The sequence below is a fragment of the Bubalus kerabau genome, chromosome 1 (assembly GCF_029407905.1).
Source record: "Bubalus kerabau isolate K-KA32 ecotype Philippines breed swamp buffalo chromosome 1, PCC_UOA_SB_1v2, whole genome shotgun sequence".
In the NCBI taxonomy this organism is placed as follows: domain Eukaryota; kingdom Metazoa; phylum Chordata; class Mammalia; order Artiodactyla; family Bovidae; genus Bubalus; species Bubalus kerabau.
Genome location: NC_073624.1, coordinates 7,192,394 through 7,208,449, shown reverse-complemented (window position 1 = coordinate 7,208,449; position 16,056 = coordinate 7,192,394). Strand labels below are relative to the sequence as shown.

The window sequence follows — 16,056 nt, the reverse complement described above, 5'->3', positions numbered from 1 at the left end:
GGCCCGCGCGCCGATTGGCCACGACCAGCCTGGTCCCATTGACAACAAACAAGGGGGCGCCCGGCCCGGGGGGCGGGGCCACGGAGGGCGCGGGCTGGGGGCGGGGCAGCGCCGCCCCGCCCCCGTCCCGCGCGGCGCAAACATGGCTGCGGCTGGCACCGGCCGCTGAGGCGGTAACCCGGCGGGGGCTGTTGGGTGTCATGGGCGGCGACGGCGGCACCGCCCCCGCGTCTCCCTGAGCGGGACGGCAGAGGAGGCGTGGGGCGCGGGGGAGGTGGTCTTCTGCGCCGAGCCGGGCGATGGACGGAAGCGGCGAGCTGGGCGGTCTGGAGACCATGGAGACGCTGACGGAGCTGGGCGATGAGCTGACCCTGGGGGACATCGACGGTGAGTGGTGGGGTGGGGTGGGTGGGAGAGCGGGGGGCGGGGGGCGCGCGCGGGGAGGAAGGGGTTACGGCGGCGCGCGCGGGTGCGCGTGCGCCCACCTTCTCCTCACACACAGCCAGCCACCGGCCAGCCCCGTCTCACGCGGGAGGAACCGGCGCGCGCGGTCGCCGCGACTGTCCGCAACCCTTCCGGGCGCTGCGGGCTTCAGCCCCGCCCGGCGGCTGGGCTCCGGCAGGCCGCGCGGGAGCTGCTCCGGGGGGCGCCTAGTGTCCGGAAGCCCAGCGAGGGTCGCGGGGTCGGCGGGGGGCGGGGGGGCCTGAAGGGAGCGGCCAGCGGAGAGCGCGCGGCCGCTGCCTCCGTCGCGCGCCGTCCGAGGTCTGCCTGCTCGCCCAAGCGGCTCCGCGTCGCACCTGTCACTCCCCACCGGGCCGCGTGGGCGGCTCTGGGAGATTCCCGGGGCCGGGCCCCTAGGCTCCGCGTCCTCCCCCTCCGTGGTCTTCCCGGGGTTGAACCGCGGCCGAATTCTCCTGGCGCTTGGGAAAACTTTGGGGGGCAGCGAGAAGCTTAGTCGCTGATGAAGCGAGCGGTGGCGGCGGAGTGTTGGACGCATATCCCCGCGATAGAGACCCGGGCGCTCCTGCTGTCGCGCTGCAAAGAGAGTTGAGCCGCAGGAATTTTGAGTTGTGCTCTCCCCGGCCCCCTCGGGGACAGGTTGGGGAGTGGGTGGCCTTTGTTCCGGCCACCTTCACAGCGGAGTGGAAGAGCTGTAGGAGCCCAGGGGATAATTTTGTGATCACGGAACCCAAAGTTTGGAGGTCAGAGACTTGCCCAAGGTCACCCAAACTGGTTACAGGACACAGTTACTGGGTCAGTGTTGCCGTCGCTGCTAACACCAGTCTTTTCACCTGATCTTTGGGGGTGAGAGGTCCAATGAGTGGATAAGTCGTCCTAGTAATAATAATAACTCCCAGAAGTTGGGCGGAAAAGGCAATGGCACCCCACTCCAGTACTCTTGCCTGGAAAATCCCATGGACAGAGGAGCCTGGTAGGCTGCAGTCCATGGGGTCTCGAAGAGTGGGACACGACTGAGCGACTTCACTTTAACTTTTTACTTTCATGCGTTGGAGAAGGAAATGGCAACGCACTCCAGTGTTCTTGCCTGGAGAATCCCGGGGACGGGGGCGGGGGGGGGGGGGGGGAGGGGGAGGGGGGAAGCCTGGTGGGCTGCCGTCTATGGGCTCGCACAGAGTCGGACACGACTGAAGAGACTTAGCAGCAGCAGCAGCAGTTGGGCTCTTCTGATAGTCTAGGCCCCACTTACTTATATTGTTTCACTGGTTCCTCACTACAATCCTTGAAGTAGATATTCTTACTGCTCCGGTTTTATAGGGGACCTAAGTCAGATATGTTAACTTGTCTCAAGTCACTCCCTCTAGATTCTCCAGAACCCATGCTCTTAATCAGTAAGTGACTCAGATGCATTGTGCTTTCCAGTTTACAAAGTACTTTCTTGTGCCAGGATCTTACTACAGCCTTACAGGCAGGTATGAAGGCTTCATCTCATACAGATGAAGAAACCGAGGCAGCAGAAGATTCTCTTCCAGGGGAAGAGACAGTGGCAGCAGCTAAATGAAGAGGATCCATTTCTCATTTTGCTTCTGTAACAACCCTGTGGCCTGACCTTGTTTTCCTATTTTGGTCATCCAGGCAGTGTGGTAAGACTCTTTAACGAAGCCCTAAATCTAACCACAGACTTTTTTTGTTGGATGCTCCCAAATACAGGGATGTGTTGACAAATGGAGGGAGGGAGGTTCTTAGAACTTAACAAGGACAGCTAACATGTTGTGAGCACTTGTGTGCCAGGCACCGTGTTAAGCAGTTAGTATGCATCAATGTTCTCAATCCTTAACAAGTTCCATCAGGTAGAGACTGCTTGTTATACTACATTCATCCCTTTTTTATAAATCCTGAAACTGTGGCTCAAGGCAGTTGATTAACTTACCCATAAGGCATACACAGCCAGTAAGGACTGTGTCTATAACTGCCTACCAGCAGCCTCACACAAAGAAATTTGTGTGGATTTTGCATTCCCATTTGGAAACTGATCCCTGTTTGTTTTCATTTATAAATTTATAATGTGTTAAAGTGTGCTTGTGTGCATGCTAAGTCACTTCAGTCGTGTCTGACTCTGCGACTCTATGGACTATATAGCCTGCCAGGCTCCTCTGTCCATGGGATTTTTCCAGGCAAGAATACTGGAGTGGGTGGCCATGCTCTTCTCCAGGGGATCTTCCGGACCAAAGGATCAAACCCACATTTCCTGTGTTTCCTGGATTGCAGGCAGATTCTTTACTGTTGAGCCACTGAGGAAGTGCACTGTGTTGAAGTACCTGGTGGTTAAGTAGTAACCTTACGCCTATAGATTGTTGAGTAAAATGAACATTCTGGAGACTCCCACTGTGGTTAAGTGGCTTCACAGGGCTTCATGTTAGATTTGGGATAAAGCGGTTCCCTGTCTTCATTGGTCAACAAGTATTCACATGCCAGCTGTAGTTTCTGAGCTATAGGGAACATAGGAAGATAGAATTTTATGGCTTTGTGGAGCTTGAGATGAATGATAATAAAACTGTAGTGTGTGTGTGTTGTATGCATGCATGCTCAGTTCTGTCCAACTCTTTGCGACCCCTTGGACCATAGCCCGCAGGGTTCCTCCGTCCATGGAATTCTCTAGGCAAGAGTACTGGAGTAGGTTGCCATTTCCTCCTCCAGCGGATCTTCCTGACCCAGGGATTGAACCTGCATCTCCTTTGTCTCCTGCATTGGCAGGCAGACTCTTTATCACTGAGCCACCTGGTAAGCATACTGAGTATAGAATAGCTCAGTTATACAGGGCAGTTAGTGAAAGTCAGTGAGTGTGGATGGAGCTTGGTAAATACTGGCTTACCAGGAAGACCACACCGAAGAGATGGCCCTGGACTCAGGTCTTACAGCAAAGTTGAGTGGGCTGAAGACTAGTGGTCTGCAGGTATCCTTGAATACTCACCCATACACCCCCCTCCAGAACATCAACCCTATGAGAGCCAGGACCTTTGTTTTGTTTCCTTCGCCTAGAATTAAATATTTGTGGAATGTTTGAATGAGTCCAAGGACTTTGAGCTAGGCAGGAGTAGAATAATTAATATTAGGCTTAGCCCTTGGTGTTGGATCAGATCAGGGCTAGATGCTTCTGGGAGCCAGTCAGCTGAAGAAGAGACTCTGTGGGTATGAACACATATATTTTTTTTGTTTGTGTGTGGTGGGGGAGAGAGGGTTTCTACCACCTAGAGAACTCATTCCTGCCTCAAGGAGACAGTCATCTGGGTGTGTGATGACAATCCTAAGAGAGTGACAGGATGGGGAGAGGAAGTAGCCATTGTGCAAGGTGCTGGACATGACAAGACTTGGCCTCAGTGAAACTTGGTCCTGAAGACAGAGCAGAGGTGGAATTTAAGTTCCCATTTAGGCTTTGATGTAGGGCATTGGGAGGGTTCAGAAGGTAGCAGGAAGAGCTGGTTTGGGGAGATGATGAAAATTTGTCTTTAAATGGACTGAAATTGAGGCACTAGTAGGAAACCAGAGACAGATATTCAGGAGAAGGTCAAAACTGGGGGTGGAGATTAAAGACTAGTCACTCAGATTGATGAGTTGACACAGGTGAGAGGAAAAGGTGGAACCAGACAGGCGAGGAAAGTGTAATAACCTAAGGGGAAGTGAGCTTTTTGAGGAACAGTGGATGATGGAGACAGGGCTGCAGAAGACAGCAAGGATGACGAGGCTCTGACAGGACTCGTGGGATTTGGCAATTAGGAGATCCAATGGAGGAAGCGATTGAGTGAAGTGGTCCAAGGCTTGGTAAACAGAGTCAGGAGGGCAAGTAGGGGCAGCGGTTCTCAGTGGAGAAGGTTGGAGAAACTTTTCAGTGAGCTAATTTACATTCTCCCCTTGTGAATTGGCCTCTTCTGGACATTTCATATGAATGGAATCATACACTGAGTGGCCTTCTTCACTTAGCATAACGTTGCGGTCCATCTGTTGCACCAGTGTTCCCTTATATGGATACTCCGTGTTTTATCGGTTCATCACTTGTTAGACATTTAGCTTGTTTCCACATTTTGGCTATTATAAAGGAAGCTGCTGTGAGCATTCATGTACAGATTTTTCTGTGGGCATGTTTTCTTTTCTCTTGGGTAGATCCTCTACGGTTTTTGTCGCTGTTTGTTTTTTCCTAGGGATTATAATAGCCCCATTGATTCACTTGCTTACTTTCCATGTTCCCATAACTAAGGTAGCCCTAAATCTTACGACAGGAGCTCAGTTTGGTGGTCGGTTCTTTTCATTCCCCTTGTTGATATCTCTTCTGAAACTTCCCCTCTTTTTGCTGTGTCTGATGGTTGTTCTAGGTCTATTGTTCCTCGTTTATACGGGGACTACCCTTGACTATCAGCTGGGGTCAGGGGCATGTTGAAGCCCTTATTCCCTTGTTTTGTGTGTGTGTGTGTGTGTGTGTGTTTTACTCCCTTGATTTGATGGAGCACATCCTCCAGTAGCTTCCTAAGAAAGAGTACATTAGAAGTAAATTTGGGGGGACCTTACCTCTCTAAAAATATCTTTATTCTAACGTCTCCAATTTGATAGTTTGGGTGAGTTTAGAATTTCAGGTTGAAGGCATTGCCTCGTTGTTTGCTAGCTTTCAGTAGTTGGGCATCTGATACCATTTTGACTCCTACCCTCTGTGTGTGACCTGTTTTCCCTGGAAGTTTGTGGGCTCTTGTCTTTATCCCTGGTGCTCTGAACTCCACAAGGATGTCCGCTAATGTGACTGCGTGGTCGGTCTGTGCCTGCTCGGTGGGCTCTGAAGGGCTCACAGAGTCAGATACCTGCCTGCATGCAGTCCCCCTGCTGGTCACCTAGCCTGCCCTCCTGTCTGCCGAGAAACCTGTGGTTCCTGAGCCTTTGGGTGGCACTGTCTCTTGGGCCTCTCTGGGCCTCTCCTGGCTTCTCCCGGCAGGCAGTTCTGTCTTGGGCAGAGTCCCTGGACACTACCTGGCACTAAAGAGGCACGCTGTAAAGGTGTGTCTAATGAGGAAAGGAAGGCACCTCAGCTTCAAGGTGTTGGGTGGGCCCCTAGCCTGTGTGTCCACGTCACTGGGAAGGTTGGAGTGGCCAGCCTGGTGTGGGGGAGGAGGTGAGGAGAGGGGTAGAACTGACTCCATGTCTCTCCAGTGAGTCATGCTTCGGAAAAACTGCTCAGTGAGGTGGAGCCTCGATCTACCTCTTACCCCATTTTCAAGATGTAAGCTTTGTCTTCACCCTGAAGTATATATCACTGGCGCTAGTGTCTGGGTTGAAAGAGCTGCTGTTGCTTTTAGCTTGTTTATTTTCTATGAGTTTTTAGCTCCTGGTCTCATCCAGTTCCATTTCCTGGGATACATCTTCTGGGCTTGCTCACACCTCCAAGCCGTCTCTGGGTTTCTCCTCCTTCCTGGGTCTGTTTGGTCTCACCCTTGACAAACATTGTCACACTCACACCCGGGCCTCTGGCCCAGTGTTCTGAGCGCTGCCTGCCTCTCAGTCTTTTCTGTCATCCTCATACTCAGCCCAGGCTTGGCTTTTTTTTTTAAGTGAATTTTTGCTTCTATATTGAATAGATCTTTTCTTTCCTCAATTTCATAATTAAAAAAGGAACTTCTTAAGTGACTTTATTCAAATAGTGCCCCCTGAATATCAAATTGTCTCTCCTGCTGGGTTTGTGTATGAACTTTGTATTAAAGTGCACATGAAACATTGCAGCATTTTCACTTATGGATTGCTGTAGGTGGAAACAGCTGAGTGTAATTGTCACAGCGTCCAGTGTAGTTCATCTGAGGCGGAAAACGCCTGTTCAGGTCCCTGTGGAACATTTTCATCATTTGCAGTTTCATTTGCCTAAGCATTGTTGCCCTGAACACAGATGAGCAAATCACTTGGAGTTAGCTCGTTGGTGTGTGTTTCTCATCAAGGACTCTTCAAGTCAAGAGCTGGGTGATAGCTCTTACACACTGCCAGCTGTAGCCCTTTCATTAAAAAAAACTTTTTCAATATGATAAATTACTGTGGTGATTGGAACTTACCACTTGGAAAATATTTTTTTAATGATACATTCATGAAGCAAGATAAAAAATATGAAAGGGGTACTATGGAAAGTCTTGCCCCCAGCCCTGTCATCATCTACTTAGGGTCCACACCCCCCAGGTTATTCATTTTTCATTTCCTTTACATCCTTCAAAACTTAACGCAGATAGAAGCAAATAGCATGTATGGATTTTCACTTTGCTCCCCTTTTGATTTTTCACAAATAGCTCGCATGCTATAAGTTTTGTTTTTCTGCCGATGTTGATGTTAGAGATCTTCCCAGTCTTCTTCACTGCTGCATGGTTCTCCATTATATAGATGCACTCTAACTCATCTGCCCGGTCCCTTTTGGTGGACATTTGAGGATGTTTCCAGTCTTACTATGAAAAATGTGCTGGTGTGAATAGCTGTGTAAATTCATCATTGCACACATGTGCAGGTATGTGTGCGTGCTCAGTCGTGTCTGACTCTTTGCGACCCTCTGGATTATAGCCCACCAGGTTCCTCTGTCGGTGGGATTCTCCAGGCATGAATCCTGAACTGGGTCACTGGTTCTTCCCCAGGGAATCTTCCCTATCCAGGGATTAAACCCGGATCTCCAGTGTCTCCTGCATTGGCAGGCAGAGTCTTTACCACTGAGCCACTTGAGAAGCCCGTGTGCAGGTATAGGTGCAGGATGAGTGACTAGAGGTGGGGGTGCTGGCTCCAGGTGGGGTGGTGATAGCTACATCACAGATGCTGCCAGAATCAAAAGAAAGAAGTATACGAAAGGAAGGGGCAGGAAGTAACATTCTCTTCTGACTCCTTTGTGGTTTCGATAGGTCCTGTCCAGTGCTCTCCACGCTGGATGGACCAGTTTACTCCCCCGCCACGATGGAGGAAAGGGCCTGTCCTCCTTAGCTTCCAGCTAGAGTCTGAAACTCTGGTCCCTTTATCCTGCCTGTCTCTATGCCAGTTTAGGGCTGATGCCACCCAGCCACCCACAATGCACAGATAATAGGCTCCTTCGTCCTGGCCTCCTGGTTCCTCATTTGCCTTTCCTGTACTTGAGACCACTGGACAGTCAGTGAGCAGACACCAGCTTCCTGAGCAGTCCCTTCCTGTGCTTCTCATGTCCCCTTTGCTTGCCCAGAACCCTAGTGGTTGCAACTCTCTTACTCCTCTGCTGCACTTGGTTTCTTGCAGTGATCCTTCGTCAGGTTGGCTTGCTCTCCGTACGTTTAGACTCCCTCTAAAGGTGCAGCAGTTCCTTATTTTCAGCCCTCCTCTGCTTTGGGGGACTTGATAAATGACTTCTTGTTTTACGCTGTTTCATCGGGGCTCTCTTCTAAGTTCCCTTTTCTTCAGTGTCTTGGTGGCAGCCCTGTCTTCTGCCACAAGTCTGTGAATCCTCTATCCTTGCATAAAAGTTCTTCGGGACTCTGTATTCCTATAGTGTTCTTCATTCTAATTCTCTTATGACTACTTTTCACCAAAATCTGCAGGTATTTTAGGAAATGCCCTTTGGTTATGAATAGCCTCACCTCTCACAGTACTTTCCTTTGAATTGTTAAAAGTCAATGGGGGTGGTTTTTCTGAGCTAGATGAGTGGACTTTCTGTGATTATTTGTTGGGCAGGACTGAAATAGACATGCAATAGCTATTTCCCATCGTGTGATTCTTCCTAAGATGTACACCATCTTTGATAATGAATATGGGACCATTTCCTCTTGATCCTACAGATGTACTGTCATTTATCCTGAGGCGCATCGGTTCTCTAGGTAAATGTGACTGTCTTATTCTTTATTAATTATTGACTCTCTCTGCAGCCGCGGCTTCTTTTCCATCCTTCATCGGGTTTTGAAATCACACTGTAGGCAGCATCCACTGTGTGCCCAGCACAGTGTCTGGATAGCTCTGCAGTCGGGACCCTTTGAGAGGGCCTGTGTTGTGCTGGGCTCTGGGTATAGCCCTGGCAGGGTGAGCAAGGTCCCTGCCTTCACTTGGTGTGTGTGGCCTTTTACCTACACTGTCCTTTGCTTTTAATTCTTTCTCCAGTTGCATGGTATGTTACAGATGAAGACACTGAGGCCCAGACCAGAGCTAGTAAGTTGTAAAAGGGTGACCTCAGTCCAACTCCAAAACCCATGTACTTTTCCTCCCCTGCATGCCAAGTCCCCATCTGATGTAGAGGGCTTCAGAGTTGTAAATACAAGACGGGTGGTGGGCTGGGGCTGGAGAGACCAGCCTCCTCTGCTCAGGTTTCCCTTCAGTCCACATGTGTTTATCAGGAAGGGTCTGCCCTGTGCTGGATGCTTCAAGTGACTTCCCTGGATCCCACAGCACTTCTCTAAGCCTTCTGTCCTGCTGCAGAGCAGGGACTGGGGCTGTCTGCGTCTCAGGTGCTCTGAGACTTGCCTGAAGCTACAGCACATGCACGGAAGAGGGCAGGGAGTCTAACATTCTCTTCAATTCTTATCTGAGAGTGAACGAGGAGCTACAAGTTGCAAGTGGACTCTTAGGACCAAGGGCCCTTTTTTTAGAATACAGTTTTGAAATGTTTATTCTTTCCTTTTGAAAGGGCTTCTGTAGGTGTGGTGGGCGGACACAAAGGAGCAGTCACATAACAAGGTCAGGTGTTCCATTTCTGGACCACAAGCCTCACGGGTTAAACTTTGTTGACATGATGGAATTTTTTAAAGAATAGCAGGATCCCAGAGCGAGGCCTCAAAGGAAGGCTCTCTGGGGAAACCTCTGTTTAGAAACTAATCCTCAACCGTTGAACGGCTTGGAAGCTGGAAAACAGAGCTCTTTCTGCATCTCTCAGGCCTTCAGAATTGCTAATGAACACATGTCTAAACGTCCCTTATAATGTGGCTTCTGCATCTGTCCTGTGGAACTGGTCTGTTGGGTTCAGGGACTAGACTGGATCAGCAATGAAATTCCGGCTGCTGAACCAGATGTGGAACTGCCTTGTTAAACTGGAGTCTTCTTGGCTCAGGCCCTCATCGCCCATAGCAACTCATGGAAATACTGCTTCTTCCTAAGTGTAAACGTCCCTGCGAGGCCTAACATGTTACAAAAATCCCTCTGATACATTTGTCTTCCTGACAGTGCTGGGAGGTACTTGATTTTATTCCCATTTTGCATATGAAGACGTAGAGACAGATAAAATGATTTGCCCGAGGTTTACTGCGCTGATAAAGTGGCATTAGGAGTGAACTTGGGCCTTCTGACATGAGCTCGTACTCTTCCCTACCCTGTGGGAATGAGGTGGGAGATGCCCTGACTCCGGAAGCCTGTCTGGGGACCCCTGTTCTCGTCAGAAGTTGTTTTAAATTTTTTAAACTTAATTTAAGAAATTTATTCATCCCAGTTCTGCATGAGTATCCACTATGTTCCTGGCTCAGTGCTACGTATCTGTGCTCTGTGCTGGGTCCCACACAAGCTAGCATATTGTTAGACTCAGGTATTAGAGATGAATGAAAAAGTCTCAACTGTCAGGGAGCTGACATCTAAGCAGCCTGTCACAATACAGAGCAAAATGCAACAGAGGCCAGAACAGAGGAACAAAGTCCCAAGTTTTTGAAACACTAAGGAAGGGGAGTAGGAAAATCTTCACGGAGACTGGCATTTGAGCTGAGTTGTGAAGGATGAGTGAATAGTATTTTAGAAAGGAGAATTTGGAAAGGCAGGGTGTTGGGAATAATTTGACATGTTTGGGAATATGTGATTCCTTGTGGCCAGAACACTGTGTGGGACCGAGGGTCTCAAACTTTAATGTGCTTAAGAGGCCCACCAGGGTACACCCCCAAAGATTCCAGTGTGGAAGGTAAGATCTGGGGTAGAGTCCAGGAGGGGCACCGGCCAGGGGATCAGGCGTAGTAGTGTCCCAGGCTGAGCGGACAGCTGCTTTGTAAGGCTTGACCACCGTGCTCGGGTGATTTGCAGGCTGTCCTCTTGATAGCTGTGTTTTGTGGCCTTCCTCAAACTTAGTTTTGATCAGGTCCCTCTCCTGCTCCCATGTGCTGTCAGTTGGCAGGCTTGGTGATGAGCCACAGAAGCTGGCTTTGAGTAGCTCAAGTAGAAAAGGAGTTTATTGGCAGAATGGTGTGTGGACTGATCAGAAAAGCGGGAGAGCCAGACCGGGAACACGGGCCAGAGCCAAAGGCAGCTTGGCAGCAGAGTCCTGCTAAGAAGAGGCCAGAGCAGCCTGTTTAGGACCCTCCGCCTTGGTGGCCTCTGCTTGTCCCCGCTTCCTAGAGTCACGTTCCTGGTGGGAGCATGCATTCATCAGAGCCGCCTGGCAGGAAACCTTACTGCTGAGACCACCCAGCATGGGTTCTCCAGAAGGAAAATCAGGGTGCATGGGAGGTTCAGCTGGAAGGATGGCAGACGGAGCAGGAATGGCAGATGTCCGTGGTGCTTTCTGTGCCACGCCAGGCAGCTTCCGTGAGGCCTTCACAGCTCAAGTGCAGGCAGCTCCGTCTCTCCACTCTGTTCCACGTGCTCTGCGGAAGCTCCTTCCAGAACATTTCTTGGTGCTGTGCTTTTGCTCATACCGTTCCCTTTGTCTGCAGCACCTACCCATGCCTCTCTCTAAGTCACAAACGTCTCTTTGCCCTTCAAGGCTCTGCTTTCCCTGCCTGCCGGGACGAGTCAGCCCTTCCTCTGCCTTCTGACAGCCCTTCCTCTGTGAGGCACCTGTCTGTTCACCCTTGTCACGGTTTCTGGGGTTGGTTGGGTTTCTTTCCTGTGAGGTTGCTGGGAAGGAAACTGGCACTTTGGAGTCTGTGCTATATGCAGGTTCCCCGAGCTCCCAGCACCGCAGTGCACAGTGGGTATGAACATGCTGGGTGGTGATTTGTAGCAGGGGTTAGTAACCTGCTTTGGAAGTATTATTTTTGTCCTTAGTCTGAGGGAGATTTGGGAGTGTGGTAATGATTTGGGGAAGGGTAGGTTGGTGAGTCACTGAGGTCTTTCACTTTTGCCTGAATGACTTTTTAAAAATTAATTTTTCTTGGAGTATAGTTGCTTTACTAAGTGGTTTAAGGACTGGGAAAGGTGGAGATCCCCAGCTTTGGAACTTTGCCCCCCAGGAGGACAGTTAAGTGGAAGGAGTGGCTTTTGCCAGACTTTGTGGACACTCGGTCACCTGGCACTGTGCAGCGCCAGCCCCTGGAACAGGCTTGTGCAGGGGCGTTCCTGAGCGTCTTCCTCTCTGCCTGTTGTTCAACTTTCAGTCTCTTTGTTGCAGGAGAGTGAGAGAGACACCAGAGAGATGCAGGGTGGGAGCAGATGAAGGGTCAGGAGATGCAGGACACCTGGGATGACACCCTTTTCCTTCCTGAGCTGGGGCTGTTTGTTCCCATTAGAGAACGAGGCTGTCTGGTGACATCCATACAGTAACAGAAGCAAAGCATCTGTCCAGGGCGGTGGCTGAGAACTTGACTCTTCAGTCCCAGCGCCGTCACCTGCTGACTGAGTGGCGCTAGACAAGTTACTTAACCTCTCTGTGCCTAGTATTCCTTGTGTGTGAAGTGGAGGTGATGAAGGCACCTGCCTCAAAGTGTCATGGAAATGAAGTGATGAAATCCATGTCAAGTGCTTAACGTAATCGCTAACATGTGGTAAGAGCCCAGGAAATGTGAACAACTTCTGTACTGCTTTTATTATTACTGCTAGTCATTGGCTTGAGTTTTCTCTTAATTGTTGTTCTCAAAATCTGTTCTTGATCTGTTTCTAAAAGCATGCATTTCAAAGGAATAAAGAAACAAGATGGACAGCCTTTCAAATGTGGGTGGTCAACAGATCTGATGCCTCTAATGTGGTCTTGGGTAAGACCTGGGTTCCCAGCTGGGACCCAGGGTGGGGCTCTCCCATGGGTGGGGACAGTCACTGTGAGGTGGGACAGTCCCAGGGGTGGAGGGCTCCTGAGAGGAAGGCCCCCCATCATGCTTGTTGGGGTGACGTCTGGAGCAGGATGGAGCCTTCGTGAACTCACCTGCCTAAGACCCCTCATTGGACTTGGGCTTATTTCTTCCTGTGTAACAACCCCCACCACCATCACCACTTTCAAGCACTCTGTGCCAGACACTGTTCTAAGTGCTGTGCATATATTAACTCATTTGAAAGAGTGCTTAAAGCTGCCTCCCAGGGTGATTTGAATCGTATGCCACGATGAGTGGAAGTTTGCAAGGCGTTAAAAGCAGACACAACTGGGTGACACTGCTGATGAAGTTCTTTTCTAGTAAAAAAAGAAAATCACATTTAACCTTTGTCTCTAAATGCTCACACACAAGCATGAGATGAATTGCAGTAAAAACAACAGAAGCTTTTTAGGAAATGTACTCCGACAGGGTCCTCTTGTGTCATGCGCCTTTATCATCCCAGCACACGGCACCTGGCCCTGGCAGGTGTTCACACGGGGTTTCTCCGCCAGAACACGTGCCTCTTGATGTGTTCAGTTTTGTGTCTGGCACACTGTAGGCTCAGTTAATGTATGTTGAATGCAGGTCTTAAGGGTTGTGTCTTTATTGGTTTGTTCTTTATTTGAAGAAAGAGGGGTGTTCTGGAAAGGAGCATCTTGTCAAGGCAGAAGGTCTCATCTGGAGAAAGGTTTAATACTTTGGGAGGAAAGTATGCTGGCAAAATACAGTCAGGCAAAAATCTCTCACATCTACTCCCCCTTGAGTCAGTTACATGTGTGTTACCCTGAGATGGATCTTCTTTCATTAACATTGAACTTAGTATTGGGGGTCATGAGATGGGTTACATTAAGTGCCCCCCCTCCACCCACACCCAGATTCCCCAGACTTTATTGTCGCTCCAGGTCCATCTTGCATCTTTCTCCCAAGTTGTAAAATCCAAGAAATGTTTGTTTTGTGGGGGGAAATAGAGTGCATGGAAGAGATATGCAGACCTCAATACAGATATAAATTCAGATCTTGTAGCTTGTATGAAGGGCTTGAGCAAACAGTTTAACTTCCCTGAACCTCATTTTCATGACCTGTAAAGTAGAATAGTAATACTAGCACCTGGGTTTGTGTGAAGTAGTACGTAGGTATTAGTGACAGCTATTATTATGTTGTCCACATAGAATCAATAGGAAGTGAGTTTAATTTCAGTCATAACCACCTTCTCTGCATTTGAATAAAATGTAAATATGATTTCTAGTTAGAAAATAAGTTTATTAGCTTTGTCATTGAGTTGTTGCTTTTAAACATCAATAGTGTGACTACTGGCTTTTATTCAAAGGTTAAATTGGAAGCTAAGCTACAAATAACCCTTTTTCAAATGTTAGGTTGAAAAAGAAACTATGAAAAAGTCAAAAGACATTTTAGTATGTGCTGATCATATCCCTATATATTAATGTATATCCATTGGAATTTGGATTGTTCCCATATTTATAAGTAGAGAAACTGAGTCTCGGAGAGATCAATTAATTTCCCAGAGGCAGCACAATTACATTATGAGAGTTCCAACCAGCCTTCTGATTTGTCACACAGAAAGCTGTGTTTGAATTTAAACTTGGGAATCCCCATTCTCTTTGGCCTTCCAGGTAATTCTTGGTTTAACTTTTCAACATCCTGCTTTTCTTTTTTAATATGATTGTTTGCCACGCTCCCTTCACACAACCCCTAAGAGATAGGTGGCCTGTTTCCCAGTTTTCATACATAACTGGAACTTTCCTTTGGGGACTTCCCTGGTGGTTCCAGTGGTTAAGACTCTACATTTCCACTGCAAGGCATACAGTTTCAATCCCTGATCAGGAAACTAAGCCCTCGTGCTGTGTGGCACAGCCAAAAATTAAAAAAAAAAAAAGAAAAAGAACTTCCCTTTAATCAATTTTCAGAAGTCTCTTCCTCTATTGATGAAGTTACCCTAACTTTTGTTTTAGCTGTTTTGATATTCTCTCAAGTCAGAACTCAGCCCTAAGTCTTTGCTCAGAATGATTCTTAGCATACGGTGTCTGGGGACGCTGGGCAAGCCAGTAGCCCCCTATACAAACCAGAGTGAGCAGGGCTGAGCTGCAGGGCTCCCCTTCCTAGAGCATTGCTGGATTGCTGGCTGTAGCTTTTCCTTCTTTAGGAAGGAGAGAGACCAAGTTCATTACCATGAGCTGCAGACCCCTTCAGGATTTGGTCCTGACCACCTGCCCAGCCTGGTGCCTTCCCGCTGCCCACCATGCAGCTCCAGGCCTCCGAGCGGTGGCTTGCAAGATTCCCTGGGCCTAGAAATCCCCCGGCGTCCTGGTCAGCCTTCATTCCAGCTTCTTGAGGAAGCTGCTCGACCAGCTGGAGTCAGTGATTTTATCACATCCCCTGTGTTGTCCTCGCCTGCTGTGACTGTCGCCACCAGATCCGTCACTCTCACTAACTCCTTGAGGTCGAGGGGTGTTTTGTCATCTCTGCGCCAGCACACAGTGGGTGTTCAACACATTTAAAACCTTGCATTTATATACCTACTTCACCAAAAGTGGAAGCTTTGTGGAAATTACAGAAATTTGTCCAGATTTTCCTGGGTAACCCAAATTTCAAAAATATCTTGTCCCATCGTGAGGCGGTGTCCCTTCCACTTTTGGTTCAGAAAGGGTGTTTGCTGTTTTTATAGAGTGCATGAAGGTTGCATGTGAGGGCATCTCAGTGAGTTGATACCAAGTCATTTAAGTACCAGAGCGCTGAGTGCCTAGAGAGGCCCAGGGAGTGGAAGGTTTTGTCTAGGTGCTTGTGGAGCACAAGATCTAAGGAAAGTATTAAAAAATATGTCTTACTGGATGTAATATGACAAAAGAAACTTTTTAATGTTCGAAGCATACTCTTATACCAGTATATCATTAGTATGTACTGAAGATTTATGAAGATTGCTGAGGAAAACAGCAGGATGACAAAGGTGGATTCAAGGAGAATGCAAGAAACTGATACTCACATAGTAGGAAAGAAGTAAGATTGCAAATTCAGATACATAACCAGCTAATGCCCTGCAGGGCAATAAAGACAAAGCTTTCAAGGTTATCTTTTTCACCAGACAAGTCATTTGTTGCTTGTTTATTTTCTACATGTGAACATCTCATATTACAGAATGTGTGCCTGATGAATAGTAAAGAGGAAGTCAGACCACTCTGTGTTTCCGGAGTGCGTCAGATGACCTTTAGGTAGACAGGTAGGACTTTTAGAGACACTGTACTTCCCCCCCGGCCCCCCGCTGTCCCGTGCCCACCCCCACCCCCCCCCACCCCCGGCTTTTTTTCAAGTTTTGGACAATTTTTTTTTTTTTTTTTTAAACAAATCACAGTTGGGTTCAGGAGTTAAAAGATGGCTAGACCTGAGGTAGAAAAGTGTCCTTGGTGAAAGAAAGTGTAGGTCATTTTGAAATTGAATTGTGCAATTAAAAGGAAGAAGGCTGTAACAAGCAGAAAGGGTGAGGCAGGTGATCGCATTCGGAGAAAGAGCCTCTCCTCCCCCCCAAAGGCTTGTGCTGACAAGGAAGGGAGTGGGTGGATGATGAGCTAAAGTGAGTGGAAATGAAATCCCTTGAAGT

The 16,056-nt window shown here is 48.6% G+C and overlaps 1 protein-coding gene across 1 annotated transcript in view; it reads left to right on the top strand.

Annotated features, from left to right (window-relative positions):
- The first annotated feature begins 125 nt into the window (after window positions 1-125).
- Window positions 126-16,056, top strand: part of SREBF2 (sterol regulatory element binding transcription factor 2) — a 59,280-nt gene continuing 43,349 nt past the window's right edge. Inside the window, exon 1 of the mRNA XM_055566264.1 lies at window positions 126-387. Within this exon, the coding sequence (XP_055422239.1) occupies window positions 300-387 (88 nt within the window). The 5' untranslated portion in view covers window positions 126-299. The remainder of the gene's footprint in view (window positions 388-16,056) is intronic.